This window comes from Talpa europaea (assembly GCF_964194135.1).
Source record: "Talpa europaea genome assembly, chromosome: 6".
Lineage (NCBI taxonomy): Eukaryota > Metazoa > Chordata > Mammalia > Eulipotyphla > Talpidae > Talpa > Talpa europaea.
In genome coordinates, this window is record NC_140072.1 from 96,156,413 (window position 1) to 96,175,687 (window position 19,275).

The 19,275-nt window shown below is 35.7% G+C and overlaps 1 protein-coding gene across 1 annotated transcript in view; it reads left to right on the plus strand.

Moving 5' to 3' along the window:
- Positions 1–9,648, plus strand: part of ZC3H13 (zinc finger CCCH-type containing 13) — a gene marked incomplete at its 3' end in the record, with an annotated part of 73,259 nt that extends 63,611 nt beyond the window's left edge. The window contains exons 15-18 of the mRNA XM_084234889.1: positions 1,378–1,527; positions 2,628–2,828; positions 5,367–5,530; positions 9,478–9,648. Of these exons, the coding sequence (XP_084091015.1) occupies positions 1,378–1,527; positions 2,628–2,828; positions 5,367–5,530; positions 9,478–9,648 (686 nt within the window). The remainder of the gene's footprint in view (positions 1–1,377; positions 1,528–2,627; positions 2,829–5,366; positions 5,531–9,477) is intronic.
- Between the last annotated feature and the right edge of the window lie 9,627 nt (positions 9,649–19,275).

Below are 19,275 nucleotides of genomic sequence, written 5' to 3' on the forward strand. Positions count from 1 at the left end.
ACTGTACTATCCTCTTTACAATCCGTAATTTTTCAGTTATCATCAGGACTATAGCCAGGACACAATTGAGTGATGAATGAAAATATATACCGCCTATACATACTTGCCCCATATCCTACTCTGTAGTGAATTATAACGTAGTTAATAATTATATTGGCTCCTCTTAGAATTCTGCAAAGTTTGCCTCTATGGGATTGTCTGGCTCTTGGCATAAGTGTTAACACCATTGTTCTGACATAATCTCTCCATTTCAAGCCCTCAAGGACATTCTGGGATACTTACTATGTATACCGTAATACTTACTCTTTTTATTTGCCATATTGTGGCATTTGGCCCAGAGTAAAATTCACTGTCTTCTAAGAAAACTGTAAACATCCTTAAATCTCATAGTTATCAGATTAGATGTATTCCAGTGTGCCATCTGTTAGTGTATTTTTTTTCTGCTTGGCAAAACATTTCTACTTCACTGTTCTTCACATTACATTTTCATCTCAATTTTTAGATCCACTTAGATCTTGAGCCATAGTACTAATGGAGGGGAGTACAATTTTGGTTTATAATTGAACTGATCAGTATAATTCTTTTCTTGTGGTTAAAATCCATTCCCCTTTCAAAGTACATAGTTGACTGGTTGTGGTCCCAGATTACCGTATGGAAATGTATAGGTGATGTATAGGTGGCCTGCTGTGAGGTGAAAAAATTCACCTAAAGTAAGAAAATGAATTGGATAATCATGGAATACTAAAAATTCTATTAAAATTAGTTGCCCTAGAAGTGAATTGGTTAGGGGCCTGGGAAGATTAGTGTTGTAGATTCAAAAAAAAAAAAATTTGCAGCTAATTAAGTAGTAGACAAAACTTAGCCTGAGAAGAGTTAATAAAGAATAGACTGTGTCCTAGAGGTACTAACAAAAATATTTTTAAGACTTTTATTAAAGGAAAACATTGAAATTGGGAATCTTACCTTATGTAAGATTTCAGTTTCAAATCATGTTGAAAAGCTTGCAAGTTTTTTTTTTTTAATTAATGAGTTTACTTTGGCAAAAAAAATTATTTGAAATTAGTATATATGAATTTACCTAAAGTTTTATTATAAAAAAATTAACACAGTACACAATATTAATGTAGTGGTAACTTTTCTCATTTCAATTTTAATCTGTTTTGATAGATTAAAAGTACATTGCCATTAAAAGTAGATTTAGCTAATTAAATTTTTAAGTTTTCTGTTGGGAAAACCAAGTGTTTTAAATAATTAAAAATTGTAGTTTTATTTAATGAAAAAAGAGGCAAGATAGAAGATCTTCTGTCTCTCTTTGGTGTAGCTTATTATCTTTCCCCTTAATACTCTTTGGTGTGTACTTTATTTTTTAATATTCAGCAGATGAAGAATCCAAGTTAGATGATGCACATTCATTAGGATCTGGTGCTGGAGAAGGATATGAGCCAATCAGTGACGATGAACTAGATGAAATTCTGGCAGGTGATGCTGAAAAGAGAGAGGACCAACAGGATGAGGAGAAAATGCCAGGTAATCATTTGTAGAGGTTGTTAGACATAAAAATTATTTGATTGTCATAGGTATTCTTCATTCCCCTTTCATGCAGTAAGAATTGATAAAAGGCAGTGAATCCCCCTTTATGTTTTAATAAAGGTTGAAAGACCTTTATTAAATGAAAACTATAGTTCTCTATGCTCATGCTTATTTTCAAGTAGTCATTGCCTATGGGTTAGAAAAGGCCTTGTTTAAAACAGCAGAATTCTAAGATTTACTTTCTGGAGTTTAAGATTCTTATTTGGTTATTGGAATCTAAGCAAATAACTGATTGCCTAGCAGTCTCCTGCATGGTAGGTATATGAAATTATATGTGAACACTATATACCTCTAAGTTTTTAAAATTTAGTAATTATTTTTGCTTATAGTGCTTGGTGCAGTAACTAGAGTAAGCTCTGGTGAATCTTTTTCCTTCTCTCTTTCTTGCTGGAAAAAGTCCCAGGTCTCTACTAAATGCAGTTATTCTCTAATTACCGCACCATGAAGCAACAGCCTTTGACAGTTGTAACAGTCTGTATTATCATACTATGGATCTTTGCTCTGGCTATTTAAAATATTTAATTTGCTTTTTGTAGTTTTTTCGTGCTAATGTAGAAGGTATGTGTGAGTGTTATCTTTATTAAATATTTCTGTTTTAATTTCCTCAGCTGTTCCTTATCAATGGTTGGATTATTTGTTCTTAATAGGCGATGTCTGGTTCTTAAACTAGAATTTTTTTGTTCTTGAAAAATAAAATGTGTGTATCTATATATACAAACTCCTTGATTTAACCCTTGAAGGCATTCAGGTACCAAGTTTCAAACAGATGCAATTTTAGTGATATTATGTAAGGGCATCTCTCATGCAGTTTAAACTATTTATTTGCAGACTGAATTCATTTGGGTTTTTGTTTACTTGCCTGTTTTCTTTTGGTCGGAAGGTCTTTTAATTTGTGGAGGCCTTTGGAAGCTAGGAGAATGACATTTTGGTTTAAAATGCTTGTATGTAATGCTTTAGGTATTTTGCAGTTTAGGTCTCTAGAAAACAAAAATGCTATTTCTTGTATATAAATATTATTATTATTTAACTTTTTACAGATCCATTAGATGTGATAGATGTAGATTGGTCTGGTCTTATGCCGAAGCATCCAAAAGAACCACGAGAGCCTGGGGCTGCGCTCTTGAAATTCACACCTGGAGCTATTATGCTGAGAGTTGGAATTTCTAAAAAATTGGCAGGTTCTGAACTCTTTACCAAAGTCAAAGAAACATGTCAGAGACTTTTAGAAAAACCCAAAGGTAATTCCATTTTATTTCATCATGTAATGTCGCTATAATTAGGGTGCCTTTGAAAAGGATTCTTTTCTCATGAAGCACTTACAATTACAGGACTTTTTTTTTTTTTTAATTGATTTATTTATACAAGCACTGGGTACAGTCGGAAGCGCGGGAGGGTGAGAGAATTCACCAGAGCGGGCAGAAGGACCGAAGCACACTGCTGAGGGAAGCAGCGGGTGGCAGGAGAGGTCTGCCTGCCATGTGGGACCCCCCTCCGGTGGCCGGGGATCAGACCAGCGCTGCAGAGGCTGCGGGCAGCTTCGCAACCCAGCGCTCAACCACTGCGCCACCAGGAACTCTTGTTTTTTGAGACATCACTTCTATCATGATCCAAATTGCTATTTAAAGTAAGAAAAATTGTTAAGTTTAAATTATTTATGCAAGGTTAAACAAAGCAGAGCTTGGAAAGGCAGACTGGATAGTTCCTATCTTGAGCCTTTAGCAAGGCGGTTAAGAAAGTAAGAATACCACTTACTGTTATTAATCTTTTTGTGATATTTACCTTCTGTAAGCTTGAATAATTATACCACCAACTTGATGTAATTATTACGAGCAGGTGAGTTACAATATGTGAAATATTTAGAACAGTGCCATATGTGTAATAGTCAAAGATTAACTTACTGTTTAGTTTGAAAACATTATTGCTTTGATTTATTAGACCTTATTGCAACAAATTTTCATTCTTGAACATTGCTTTATGGATATTTTTTGGTTTTGTTTGTGTAATTTATTGCTTGAGTAAAAAATTTTAGTTCAAAAGCTGGAAAATAACTTGAGTTTCATAAATCCTTATACATTTTAACTATTAGCATAAATGGTACGGGTTTTGACTTTAATATGTCTCAATGAATATTTGACAAATGACCAAGTTCTTGGCTTCTAACGTGTTTGTTTGGTTCTGTGATTTTAAGCAAATAATTCCCCTGGACATGAAATGATGGGAATAAAGTCTTATCTACCTGCAAAGCTATTTGCTCCTGTGACTTTGCTAAATAAATAGCAAACACAGGTTGACCCTGATTTAATGACTTAATCTGAACAATGAAAATATACACCATAAAGAGAAGTTTGATTATTGCTTACTAATCAGTCCTTGCCCATTTTTTACTGCTAGGGTAATCTTTTTGTAAAGAACCATTTATTCTTACTGAAGCTAAACCTAGAACAGTACCTAATAGTGGGAATGGGTATTTAAGAAATATTTGTGATGAAGTGATATTTTTCTATCTTCTTTGGTCTATTTCAGTACTCCAATACAGGAAAAATATATTCTTTAATTCCATGTTATTAGAAAAAGATTTTAAGAGTTGGATAGAAAATTCAGTGTAGACTGTTTTGTCTATGGTTTCTGAGTAGATTATGATTAAGTTCTTTGGAGCAAAACTTTTCCAGTTATATTGGTTCTTTTTCTGTACTTAATATGTCTCAATTGGTCGATTGAAAACCATGAAGAAGTTGGAGGTTTAGCTGTTTTGTACTGTACTTTTGTGAAAGCTAAAAATAATAAATTGTTCTAATGAGCAATTTTCCAGGAAGGTCATGGATCTAATGCCATTTCCACCTATTTGTAGAATAGTGATGTTTTGGAGTTTTTTCCAATATTATGCATATATAACTGTGCATGCTGTTGATTCAAAACTGGTATGCTTGAATTACCTGAGAAACTGCCTTTTTTCCAAGTATCTTCACCCAGTTGAGGAGATTCTCTAGACCTGATGGTAGAGTCCTGGCACTGTATTTTAAAAAGGTCTTCAGATGATTGTGATAGATGACAGGGTTTGTTTTTACATTCATGCTTTTGGTATGTTAGATACCAATTGACTGGGTATATTACATGAGTTTCTTGTTAATTATCTATTCTCCCTATTCTTTGCATTGCAGAAAATGAAATACATAATGCAATTTCCTGTCTCTTGTTTTCACAAAGGAAAGTTGTAAATAACAATAACCTCTTTGTCATCTTATTAGAGAAGCAATATCTGATATCTTGGTAGTCTTGACCAACTAGTGATATGCTCAGTTTGAAGTTACTGTTCTTTCTGTTACTTATTTGGATTTCTCACTGACTATTCTGTCATTTTGATTTGTCATCCAACCTATTTTTACTGTTTTCTCCCTACCTTACATGTTATAACTTAGTTTTAACTTAATACATTGTCCCAGGTTTTTATAGTGGCCCCCACCTAGGATAAAATTTACAAATTATGTTAACACCTAATCATGTTCTTAACTGCCTTTTTTAGAGGTCATAGATTATAGCATTTGAATGTACTATAATGAAGTTCTGAACTTTAGTAGATGATAAACAGTATACTGGATTTTATTTAACTAATTCCAGTCATGGTAATCACTATGTAATTTCTCACTCCTAAGTCTGCTTTTCTTATATTTCATAAACTTAAAATGGCTAACAGCAAAACTATATGGTAAAGGACTCTTATAGAGAATATATTGCCGTTAACATTTTAACAGAACTTACCCATTTATTTCTATTCAAAGATGCTGAGAATCTTTTTGAACATGAATTGGGGGCTCTCAACATGGCTGCATTACTACGAAAAGAAGAAAGAGCAAGCCTTCTTAGTAATCTTGGACCATGTTGTAAAGCATTATGCTTCAGACGGGATTCTGCAATCCGAAAGCAGCTTGTTAAAAATGAGAAGGTACTATTGTTTCCTTCAAAAATGCAAAGTGTTTGTTGAACAGTGTGAATGACATATTTTTATTTGATTGCTTGAAGGTGAGATTAAGGTCTTTTACCTATTTTTATGTTTGGTTTACATATGTAAAAGAATTAGAATCTAAAATACTTCTCCTGTTTTACCCTAAAAGTATTGGTGAACATTTGAATAACAAATTGTTATTCACAATTTGAAAGTTTAGAATGCTTTGTGTGGAATATTTCTCATTTGGAGAAGTTTGTATAGCTAATGAGACAGACTAGAAATTTATTTAAATTGAAGATCAAGGGTAAAATTTTTTACAGATAGAGTAGTGAAGATATTTTTAGGACTAGGGTTATACTGAGCTGGAAGAGAGGTGAATAAAGAAATTCAATCATGAGAAATAAAAATTATATTTGAAATAGATGTGATCGTGAGAATTTGTGAGGTCTTAGGGTTTTTTATTTAGGGGGAGGGGAAAGTGAAAAAAAGACTGGGGCCTGAAAAAGTTAGCAAGCTAGTATTTTTTTTTTAATTTATATATTTTCCTAAATATCCCTAAGGAAAAAGATATAAGGAATAAAAGACCTACCAAAGTCTTCCTTGCTTTTTAAACACTTGATCTAGAATTACTACACTCATTTTCTCTACTTTGCACATCTGTTTCAGTATGTACTTAGTTTTAAGCCCTATGCATGTATATAATGAATCCCCTTTCCTGTGTATCTGGAATAGTACTAATTAGTACCATTTTTGGTGTTGAATTGAAAATAATCACTCAGCTTATTATCTGTTTGGTAAGGGGGCTCCAGTTGAGTAAGACTGTATTTTGTGGCATATCTGCTATTGTCACCAAAAAAACCCCTGCAAATTTATCAAAATTTACATCAATATATAGGGTAAAAGGCCATAACTTACAGTGGCACATTAAATGTCTTAAATGATCTATCTAAAGAAATCAGATACAGTTAGAGAGCCTCATGAGAAATGCTAAGAAAGGAAACCTTTATATTTGGCTATATGAGCAAAAAAATCATTAAGCCCATATATTGGCTTTTATTTAGAAGGAAGAGAGAGGTGAAGTATAGTAACAGTTCACTTACCTGCTTTGAGTTTAGTGTTACAGTATTAAAAGAATATGTATCAAGCAGAAGGAGGGAAATACCAGAAATAATAGAAAAACAAATTAGCAGGGATAATGCTGCAGGTCTCACTTATTATAAGAGATAATAGGAAAATTGTAAACAGCTCTGTGCACATAAATTTGATAACTTAGAAGAAATGGATCAATTCCTCTAAAAGCCACAAAGTGACAAAAATTTATATCCTGTATTTTTAAAAATGGAGTTTGTAGTTAAAAATTTTCTTATAAAGAAATCTTTAGTCCCAGATGATCTCACTGGCATAAACTACCAAACATTTAAGGAAGAAATACCAGTTTTTTACAATTTCTGGCAGGAATACTTCCCAACTCATTTCATGAAGATATTGAAACCAAATACATGATAAGAAAACTGCAATTAATATCTTTCATGAACAAGAACACAAAAATATGAATTCAAATATAGTTTCAGAATGAAAGCCAGGTTTAAATTTTAAAACTATATCAATTGATGAAAATAAGGCATTTGACAAAATTCAGCATCCTTTTTCAATAAGTCCCCACAGACTAGAACTAGAGTCTGTGTAGAGGGCATGTGCAAAAATCCTACAGCTAACATGTTTAAGGTACAAGTTTGAAAGATTTCCCCTGCAGAATCAGGCAAGGATACCTATTCTCACTGTCCCTATTCAATATTGTGCTGGAAGTCCTTGCCTGTTCAGTAGGATAAGAAAAAAGAAACAAAACCCATACAGATTTGAAAGGAAGAAATAACTTTTTATTCACCCATAGTGTGATTGCCTATATAAAAGGTGTCAATGAATTTACCAAAAATATTCTTAAACTCATTTAACTTCTAACAAGGCCACAGGATATAAATTCAGCAAGTAAAAAGTATTTCTATTTACTAGCAATATAAATAGAAACACCTGGGAACCAAAATGGAGGGGAAAAAACTTTACAATGGTTTTTGCTAAAACATGTGCAAAATCTTTGTGCTTAAAACAAAAAAAAAAAAAAAAATCAAGACCTACATAAATGGAGAGGCATTATTTCATGAATTAGAAGACTCATTGATTGTCCCCAAATTGATCTACATCTTTATCACATTTCTTTTAAAAAGCCCCTACAGGGCTTTTAGTAGACATGATTCTGTAATTTCCATGAAAAGTCAAAGTAACTAGAATAGCCAAAATAACTTATAAAAAGATGTCTCACACTACCCAATTTTAAGATTTAGTATAAAACCACATATCTAAAATAGTGTGGTATTAGTGAGGGGATGGACATTAAGTCAGTAGAGTAGAACAGAGCCAGAAATAGACCCACACAAATATGACCAGTCAAAATTTAAAACTCTCATTCTGTAGATGTCTACTGGGAAAGAAATATTGGTCCAGAATATAAAGAAATCTCAAAAATAAACAGTACGAAGACAAGCAACCCAGTATTTTGAGCAAAAGACAACATATTTCAAAGTGGATATGTGAATGACAGTTAAGTACTAAGATGTTTAACATTATTAGGTAGTACAGAGTAAAACTACTGTGAGATGCAAGCAACAGAATGAAGATTCAGAGCAATTGAAACCTCTATATATTGCTGATGCATATACAAAATAGTAAAGCCACTCTGGAATCCATTTACGTGAGTCCTTATAAATTCAAATGTTTACTTACTATCTGACTCAGCAATTCCTTTACTAAGTACAGTCGAAAAATAGAAACCTATGATCATATAAAACCTTTCCAGAAGTTTGACAGCTGTTCATAATTTCCCAAAAGTGCAAACAATCCCAGTGTTCTTCAGCTAGTTATTAGCTAAAATGTGAGATTACACATACAATGGATCACTAGTAACAACCAACCAACCAATACTGTCAACATGGATAAATCTTAAAAGCATTAGAGTGAAAAAATTATATTGAATGAAAGAATTAGTCTCAAAAGATTGTATGCTCTATGATGTTCTAAAAAAGGTATAACTACAGATTCTAGCATTGCTTGCCAAGAGTAGAATTGGGAAGAGGTTAGCAAATGGAGTTTTTGAGTGTTAAAACATGAATACAAACTCAGATGTATACATAGAAAATCTATTTTACTATATTACAACTTAAATTTTTTTTTAGTGCAGGGCCTTTCCAGTGGCACAGAGGATTGAGCGCCGCACTGTGAGGCTGGCCACAGCCTCTTTTGCGTGGGCTCGATTCCCGGCCAGCTAGGGAGAAACCCACATGGCAGGACAGACCTCATCTGTTCCCCGCTCTGTCTCTGGTGGATCCTCTCACCCTCCCGCACCTTTGGCCTGTACCCCAGTTCTTGTATAAATAAATAAAAAAAAAATAGTAAAAAATTTTTTTTAGTACATATGTGATCAAAGAGCCATAGTTCTTTTAAGTATTCCTAGAGAGAATAATTGGTAAATTTCTGGGAATATTCAGTTCTTATTATGCACATACTGGAAGAATATTTTACAGAATTTTATGACCGATATCTTCCAAAATGCTAACGTAGCTGAGTAACAGGACATTTTAGTAGAAATAAACTAGGTGGTATACTCATTGTTCAGCTATCTTCTAGAGAATTGATCAGTTCTCGAGCCTGATTATGGGATATTACAGACCAGTAGTGAATATGAGGTGTTCATTGCTACCCTTCAGAGAGTTGAAAGGTTATCATGTAAAAGTAGATTAAATTAGCCTGTAGTTCCATAGGAGACATTTTATTTCAACATGTACAAGACGTAGCTAAAGGAAAAACTTGAGCAGTTGGGTTATTTTCATTAGATGTTAATCTGCCTGTCTTTTCTACTGTTATCTGATGTGGCTTTTGTTTTTCCCAAATAGGGCACTGTAAAGCAAGCGTACACGAATACTCCAATGGTAGATAATGAGTTATTACGACTGAGTCTTCGATTATTTAAGCGGAAGACTACTTGCCATGCCCCGGGACAGGAAAAGGCTGAAGATAACAAACTCTCACAGTCCAGTATCCAACAGGAACTGTGTGTGTCTTAGAATGAACCTCAGTGACATTTGCGGTACTATCTTCCTTCGGCAATGCATATTCTTTTTTTTGACAAACGTTGTTAGTGGAAAAGGCAGCAAAGATTTATCAGCCATCCTAAGAATGAAGAACTGTGACATAAAATTTAAAGACAGACACTAGTTTTGGGTAACTTCAACTTTTACATAAATTTTTACACATGCTTGATACTCATGCAAAAAAAGGTGAATGCATCCAGATTGAATAGTTCTGTACCTTTTGTTAAAAACTAGAGGACCTTGGAAAATGTTTGTCACTGCTCTACAAGTATTTTTTATGAAGGAGCCACTGACTTAATGTTCTGGTTCATCCCCTTAGAAACAAATTTTATTCTGCAGCATGTAACACTTGAAAGAGGATCTTTCCTGCTATGTTGTAGGCAGGTCTATAGCAGGAATACTTTTTTCCTTTCTAAAGTTCTAAAAAGTTACTTAATGGGAATTTTTTGTTTGTGCATTATTATAATGTATATTAGATGTATTTGGAGTCTGTGGTTTTGTTTTCAGAGACTACTATTTTTATTTTTAATAAATGTACCTTCCCTATTCTTGTTCTGGATTTACTTTGTTCTTCATTTATCTTATTTGATGTTCTGCAGAACATTGTCATCAACATTACCTGTTTTGTGCTTCAAATATTTTACTGTTCAAGTCCTTATTTGACAGCTGTAAATAATAAAGAGTCAAGGATGTACTTAAAACATAGCTCAGTAATTCTTGAGAACATAGAGTTAACAAACCCATGTAATCTGAGCTTCAAAATCCTACCGAAACAAGCCAGAAAGAAAGAAAAATATCGATGGTTTCTCTTAAAGAAGGAATATAGGGGACCCAAATAAGGAATCGGGGGGTGGGGGGGCAACAGTAAAAAAAAAAAATTAGCAGATAACTATTAATCAGAGACATTCTGCAAGGGAGGGGGAGGAAGAGGGATCAAAACAGGAGAGAAGAGCAAATGGTGATGGTTCACAGGTGAATTGGTGGGGGGAACTTCACGGGGAATACACCTGAGAGGAGAAAGCATACAAGCATACACTGTACGAAAATCAACAATGATGTGTATATATAAATATATATACATATGAAGGTAAAAAATAAAAATACTTTTTATAAATACACATAGTAAAGTACTGCAGCCATTAAAAAAATACATATTTTTTCAGGTGTTGCTTTTGATTAAACTGCCTATAAAATATTACCAATTTACTTTGTAAAAATTACAGTGTATATACATATTTAACTCATGAAATGGACTCCAAGTTGCAGAATTTGCAGCAGACAGTAATACATGAAGAAAATCAAACATAATTTGACCATTGCCTCTCACTGCTTTTTATTTTAAAACTACAAACCTAGTATTACCCCTCTCAGCAGTTTTTATAGCCTCTTCTCTCAATGTAACAGATAGAGTTTCTGCGCATTTCAAGCAGCATTTATTGTGTGTTGAATTTGAGCGAAATACCCAGAAAAGGAAATACTTCCAAATGACTTGAATGTATGTATAAGAAAATTGTAATCAGGCACAAAAAAATTATAATCAGATTTTCCTGGTTCTGTTCTTTGTTCCATTTGGGAAAATGTTTAAGAAAAATGACAAGAACATTTTCTTAATGACCCTAGAAAATGAATACCCTTTAGGAAGCTACTTTGTGATCATAGTGGGTGATATAAATATCTATCGCATAAAGATTTAAAGTGCTAAACTCCTGATCTTAGTTCCTAGAATTGTGGATAACAAAATAATGGTTTTCCTGTTTGTCCACTGATTTAGGAATATTTCACAAATTATATAAAGGAAAACTATGTACTAAAAGTTACAATAAAGTCAAGTCTGTGCCTTTAAGTTTTGACTATCTTTGCTATGCTGTAAAAGAAAATTTTAGAACTATTTGTTTGTTCATTTAGTCACAGTATTCAGAGCTTTATGTTCCCAGTGGGAGGGTACTGTTAAGTCACCTTAATTCAAAAAAAATTCAAATATTCTCTGTTCTGTTAATTGCATACCCACAGAAATATTTTACCAAAGTTTCCTTAAGTGCTCTTGGGCCATAATTCAAGTCTCAGTGAAGTATTCCCTAAAACATCTTCCAGTCTATAAATTATTTGCTAGTGCAGTTCCATCTCATAACTGATATATCACTGTATCAAGTTTGTCCATCTGCCATAAGCACAGTTGGCTCAGCTATACTGAAAGTTGTCTAACAAGAGAAAAGGCAAGAGTATGCCTGCAAACCAAATGATAGACAGGTTTTATTTTGGCAGGTGTGCCTACCAATGGGCAAAAAGTTGTATTAACTTAACGATAACTGCTAACTTAATTTCACAAAGCTTCTAAGTATGCCCGAGTTGTAATCTAGTATATTGAAAAATATAATCTGTCATATATTTTCATTTTCATCAGTAACTGCAGCATCGCCCCCATTGAACCACACATGACATTAGATTTTATGACATATTTATTAATCTAAGTTTGGCTCATCACCAGAATATCCCAAATTATTTCTTACTGTCCAATTGGGTAAAGATTAAGGTATATAGTATCTATACTATTGGTGGTGCTTTTACACCTCAAAAGATCACCATCAGTGCCTGAATTTGTTATTTAAAAAAGAGATGGATTCTAGTTCAAGATGGTTGTGTATTGTAAACTCGGTCCTTGCAGGAACATGGCAAATTCTACAGCAACACATTTTCTCTAGAAAAGCAACAACTAGCTCAGCAATTCCTACACATTGAGCAAAAAATATAACCAAAGCAGGTTAAGAGACTGAGACAATTTTGCTATAAACTACCCTGGGAACAACAATCCACAATTGGGTGGGAACTCATAATACCAAGCTTCTCCCTGAGGTGAAGGGTTTGGCACCTGAAGTTTTAAGACCTACACCTAAAAGCCCCCAAGACATCTAGAATTGTGTGAACTGAAAAATAGTTCTTAAAGGGCTTGCCAGGTGCCCATCCACCCCAGAGTCAGTACAAAGGCTACTGACTGAAAAATACTTAGGCTTTCTGTGAGAGGCTTGTTTGAATCTTTTAAAACATTAACCTGACATACAGCAGGGTACGGGGAGGGAGCTGCGTCAAAATAGTGGAGGGAAGAGCACAAGGGACTATGGTGACAGTTCACGGGTGATGTGCTGGGAAATTTATGGGAACTACACATGAGTGGCGAAGTCAACGACTGTACAAAAGTAAACATCGATGTAAGGGAAAAAGCCTGAGAGGCAGGCATCTACTTCAACACACATCTAGAGGCCTACGAAAATACCCTCAAGATGGAGACTAAAGGGCACCATCTTTGTGCTCTCCCTATGCCTCACTCCAGTTTGCCATATCTCATAAGCTCCTGGCACCTCGATTTTGTGGGGACACCAGTAGATCACCTGACTTGTGACCAGCAAGACTTTTGCTCACAGATCCCACAGGACTAACAGAATTCTTAACCTCTACTACCCTTTCTGTGAAAGAAGTCCATTAGCTTATTTATCTTCATATCTGAGGCCTGAGGGGCTGGCTTCTAATTAAACACATCCAAGCAAGTCTGACGCCTTCTCAAGGACCTAGAGGCTTAGCTCTGTCTTCAGACTTCCCCACTGTGATGTGCCAGAGCATGGTATCTCAGCAGAAGGGAGCATGTTCATCTAGCTGATGCAGTTTTGTTTTTTTTTTTTTTTAATGACTGCCCCCAGGAGACACCCCTTAATCACCTGGCTCTGGAAGCATGAGGTGCTTCTGTTCATGGGTCCCACGGGGCTGTAACAAATGGAGAGAGTTCTTGTCCAGATACCATGCCCAGGGCATGTACACAGACAGTCTGAAATATACACTGATTTCTATGAAAGAGCCTCTTTGCTAGTCTTGGAGTTTTGACCTAAGGGGCAGACTTCTGATTTGGCACATCATCTAGGATCCTAAAAGGGATCTCTGGGAGCAGACAACCTTATGGTAGGAAGCACCTTGATACCAGTTTCAGCGACTGTTTTTTGGACTTGACACCAAAAGCAAAGGCGGCAAAATTAAAAATAAGTGAGACAATAATCAATCTAAAAAACTTGCACAACAAGGGAAGCCATCAACAAAAGGAAAAGGCAACCTAGTGAATCAGAGAAGGTATTTACAAATCATTTCTGATGAAGTTAATATTGCAAAATATATAACTCATTCAGTTCAATGGCAAATAAGCCTAAATAATGCAATTTAAAAATGGACTGAGGGGCCTCCCCGATGGCGCAGCGGTTGAACGCTGGGTTGCGAAACTGCCCGCAGCCTCTGCGGCCCCGGTTCGATCCCCGGCTGCTCCCCGGCCACTGGAGGAGGGTCCCACATGGCGCGCAGACCTCTCCTGCCGCCCGCTGCTCCCCGCAGCAGTGTACTTCGGTCCTTCTGCCTGTTCTGCTCCCCGCTCTGGTGAATTCTCTCACCCTCCCGCGCGTCTGACTATACCCAGTGCTTGTATAAATAAATAAATAAATCTTTAAAAAAATTTAAAAAAATACAAATGGACTGAGGACTTGAATAGACATTTTCCCAAAGAAGACAAAGATGGCCAACAGGGACATGAAAAATTGCTCAACATTACTATCATTAGGGGAAAGCAAACCCAGACCACAATAAAATACTCCCCTCACACCTGTCAGAATAGCTATTATCAAAAAGGTAAGAAATAGTGTCAGCGAGTAGGAAAAGGGAACTCTTGTGCATTGTTGGTGGGAATGTAAATTGGTGCAGCCACTATGGAGAGCACTATGGGAGGCAGTCTAAGCGTCCACTGATGGGTGGATAAGGAATATATATTCTATATATGCATATATTGTGTACATACACAAAAAGAATATCATTCAGTCATGAGGAAAATATGAACTCTTCCCATGTGCAATAACAGATTAAATTCGTGGGCATTATGCAAGTAAAATAAGTCAGAGAAAGAGACTGATCTCACTTATACGTGGAATCCAAAAAGTAAATGAAGCACAACTTAAAGATACCGTGAACAGACTGATGATTGTCAGGAGTATGGGCCAGACAAAATGGGTGAATGTGGTCAAAAGATACCAACTTCCAACTATAATAAACCAAGTCTTAGGGGTGTAATATACAGCATGGTGACTATAGTTAATATTAATTGTATATTTGTAAGTTGCTAATCGTATATACTAAAAATCATCATAGGAAAAAATTATGTGGTAATGGATGATCATTTTGCAACATATACAGATATTGATTCATGGGGCACAACCAAAACTAGTAATTTATGTATCAAAATTTTATACAAGAAAATAAATTTTAAAAGATACATGGATCCTTCCCGCTTTCAAGGAATGTTCTCTTTTACTTCTCTAGGTAAATTTAGCCACCTTTTTAAACATGGCATTTAAATTTGAACTTGGATTATCTACATGGATCTATGGACAAAATTTCCTATGTTATTGAGTTGTTTCTTCTTTCACGTTTTCTATAATGCTGTCTTGATATCTTTGCAAACTTAGTCATTTTGAGTAACTTAGACACATTCTTTTCTGAACTAAAGCTCTTTCAGTTGTGACAGATTAGCTTAGGAAAGATGGTTAAGTAAACACATGCATAAATTAATTGTAAATTACAAAAATGTTAATGAAAGGAAGGAAAAACTAAAGAGCTGGGGCGAAAAATAACTAGCGGCGGTTGGGGTGAAGTATATGTTTTAGACTGATGGTCAGAGAAGGTCCTATATAAAAGATGAGGCCAAAAAATGAAAAGCATCTTGCAGGGCAGAGTGGGGAAGAACATTTCAGGCACATGGGATTGCAAAATGCAAAGTCCTAACTAGAAAAAGGTTTTGTACATTCCCCAAACTGAAATACTAGTGTCTCTCAGCTTTCAGAGGAGTGGAGAGAGGTGAAGGAGGGAGACTAGAGTGAGTCCAGTAGTGTTCAGCCCAGTTTTTTGTAGTGATGGGGATGCCCCACACCTGCACTGCCCCATAGAATTGCCAATAGCTTCATGCAGCCATTAAACACTTGAAATGTGACTAGTGTGAGTTTTAAAACCTTTGGTAATGCTAAATTTTATATTATTTTTTAAATTTTAAATTTTTATATCATTGTTCACTTTTAAACAATATTTGCTTCCCCCTACCCCCTCAGGTGTAGTCCCCATGGAGTTTCCTTCACCGATGCACCCGTGCACCATCACCTCAGTCCCCTGTGCTCCTCCCTCCCTCCTTCTGATCCCTCTTCCTCCTCCTCCCCAGTGGATGTCACTGATTTATAATTGTCTGTTTTTGCTTTGTTGCGTTTTGTACTATTATTTTTTTACACCGATGTCTTATTTGGTTCCCTTATATTCCTGCTATAGGTGAAACCATCTGATATTTTTCTTTCTCCTCTGGATTATTTCATTGAGCATAATTCCTTCTAGCTCCATCCATGTTGCTGCAAAAGGCATGAGTTTATCTTTTTTGATTGCTGAATAATATTCCATTGATTGTGTATATATAACACGTCTTGATCCAGTCATCTATTTGAGGGCATTTGGGTTGTTTCCAGGTTTTACCTATTGTAAATAGTGCTACAATAAACATAGGGGTACAAGCAAAGATAATCAAGGAAAAAATAAACACCTGGGATTACATCAAACTGAAAAGTTTCTGTATAGCAAAAGAGACATTAACCGCTTACTGGGAAAAAAAATCTTTGCACTCCATTCAACTGATAAGGGACTGATCACAAAGATATACAAAGAACTCACATGGCTCAGCAAAAACAAAATAAACAATCCAGTCAAGAAATGGGCAGAAGAATTTAAGACATTTCTCCAAAGAGGAAATGCAAATGGCCAACAGGCATATGAAAAAATGTTCAACATCTCTTATCATCAGGGAAATGCAAATCAAAACCACACTGAGATACCACCTTACACCAGTGAGAATGGCACATATCAAAAAAACAAGCAACAACAAATGTTGGCGGGATGCGGTGAAAAAGGAACTCTCCTACATTGCTGGTGGGAGTGCAAACTGGTCCAACCACTATGGAAAGCTGTCTGGAGGTTCCTCAGTCTACTAAAAATGGAGCTACCATACGACCCCGGCAATTCCACTCCTAGGGATCTACCCAAAGGGTAATGCTAAATTTTAAAAGTTAGATATGACTAGTGACTACCATTTTGAACTGCACAGGTTTAGTCTTCACAAAATCTAGTGTATTCTGGAAATGTTTCCCAAAGCAGTACAAAAAATGAGCTTTTTTTGGTTATAACATATTAACATTACCGTTCTCTTTATGGCAAGTGGTGGTGATTTTTTTTTAGTACCTAGCAATATAACATTTCTTTGTAGAAAAGATGGCTAAACAAATTAGTCTGGAGATAGCACAAAAATTACTGGCATTCAAATAAGAAGTTTAGAAAGTGTAGGCTACATCTAAAGTTAGACTTTTTTTCTGAAACCAAAAAAAGATACTGAAATGATCAAAGTTTCCACATCTTTTTTGATCCAAACCAGGTATAGAAGGAACTCTATAGCCATCTTATTCTTCTCTGGAGCCTAAATTTTACAAATCATTTTTTCATATCAGAGGGGAACCCCCCAAATTTAGAAAGTATGTGTGTAGGTATACACACACACACACAGAGACACACACACATTTATTTTTTTGCTGAGATCTGCTGCTGTCAGATTCCTCTTGACTCACTCCACTTCCTCCTTACACTCTCTTCCTGCACTACTTCTGCTAAATCTCATGCCTTTTGGAAGCCCTTACATCTATTTGGGCATTCTAAAATGACATTTGTCTCTTATTCTACTTGAAATAGAATTTATGGAGTATTTTTACATTTCTTCGTAGTTTGTGTAAAATTTATAAGGGAAAAACAGATCAATATTGATGTAGCCATGTTCCTACTAACATCTTCTTGAAACTAAAAGCTGATCATCTGTTCACTTTAACTCCATTTCTATAGTCCCATTAGGATGCTTTCTGCCTCAGAGAACACCCCTAACACATGAATTACCATATCAATGTAGACCCAGGGAATGAAGGTTAGTTCATTTGTTTGGTGTCATCCTGATAGGTGGGAATCATATTCTCTGGGTTCACATTTCCTTTGTTGTAGCTATCACATGGCCACCTCTAGAAGCAAACAAGGCTGGAAGATTGAGTATTTAGCCTTTCTAGACCCATACTAGGATGCCCAGAAGAAATGAAGGTTGGAGATAGATGTTAGGTCTGTCAACCAATAGTGTCATCCAGAATTTCTGTAGTAAGAAGAAACACTGGCAATACTTCAGGCCTACTAATACCAACCTAGTCCAAGGATCTGGGTTCTAATCCTACTTCTGCCCAAAATAGCAGTGTGACATTGAGCAAGCCCTGGCTTTTTCATCCATCAAGAAAGCCAAGTGTAGAAAATCACACAATTTAGACAGAGAACCTACATATCATGGCTCAGAGACATGCCAAAGATGCCTCAGTTTGCTTGTCAGGGGCTGACAGGACCATTTTGATCATAGATTAGGAAAAGGTCTCATTGTTTAGCAATGAAAGTGAGAAATAGGACAAGATTTTAACTATAATATCCTCTGAGAACTGGGCTGCCCTGGTGGTGCAGGCATTAAAGACACAGCACTGTCAAGATATCGCCAGCCACTGCAGCAAGTGTTCAATCCCAAGTTGGCCAAGGAGCAACCCATATGGCACAGCAGACCTCTTCTGCCTTGCCCACTGCTCCCCTCAGCAGTGTATTTCAGTAGATCTGCCTTTTCTGCTCCCCACTCTCTCTGGTGAATCCTCTCTCACCTCCCCCAACTTCCACACCGCTGGCCTACATCCCAGCTCTTGTATGCATAAATAATCTTTTTTTTAAAAAAAAAATCTTCTGAGAACTCACAATGTTCCTCCTGCATTACCAACTGTAATCCAAGTTGTGATTTGTAGTTTAGGATTTTCTCCTGAAATTATTGCAAATTAACTGTATCTACCTTCCTATCTACCTATACATCACCGCTTCTCTCATCTCTCTCCCTCCCTCCTCTTCCCTGTCTCTCAGTTTATAATTAAGGGCACTTTCCTTGAATGTGACTGTCTTTCAAGGAATGGAGAAGAGTGTACGCAGGAAGAGTAGAGGCGAAATGAGTGACTTTTGAGCTTAGTTCATAGCAGACATTGTGGTTTCTTCATTGTACTCTAGGACAACATCCTTGAGGAAAGCCAGCTGCCATGTCATCTCAAGAGAACATTTCAGATCATCACATAGAGAAGCCAAGGGAGAAGAAACCAAGGATTTCTGGCAACAGAATGCGAGCACACCATCTTAGAAGCAGATCCTCCACCCCAGTCAACATTTCAAATCTTCTCTTTATTTTTTTTTTACTGAATTTGTTCCTTTATCCAAAGATATAAAGGAAATGGCACTTAAATCACACTTCTGTATTTGTCTGTTTATATTATATATTGATATTATCTTCAAAGTGAGCTGAATCTAAAGATAGCTAGGGACTTGAAGCTACTACAATCTAATTTGGACAAACTTCAACCTTTATCCTTCAACCATTCCAGATAAATTCTAATTGGTAGCAATATTCTTCTGTAGATACAGCTATATACAAGAAAACTTTAGGCCAAA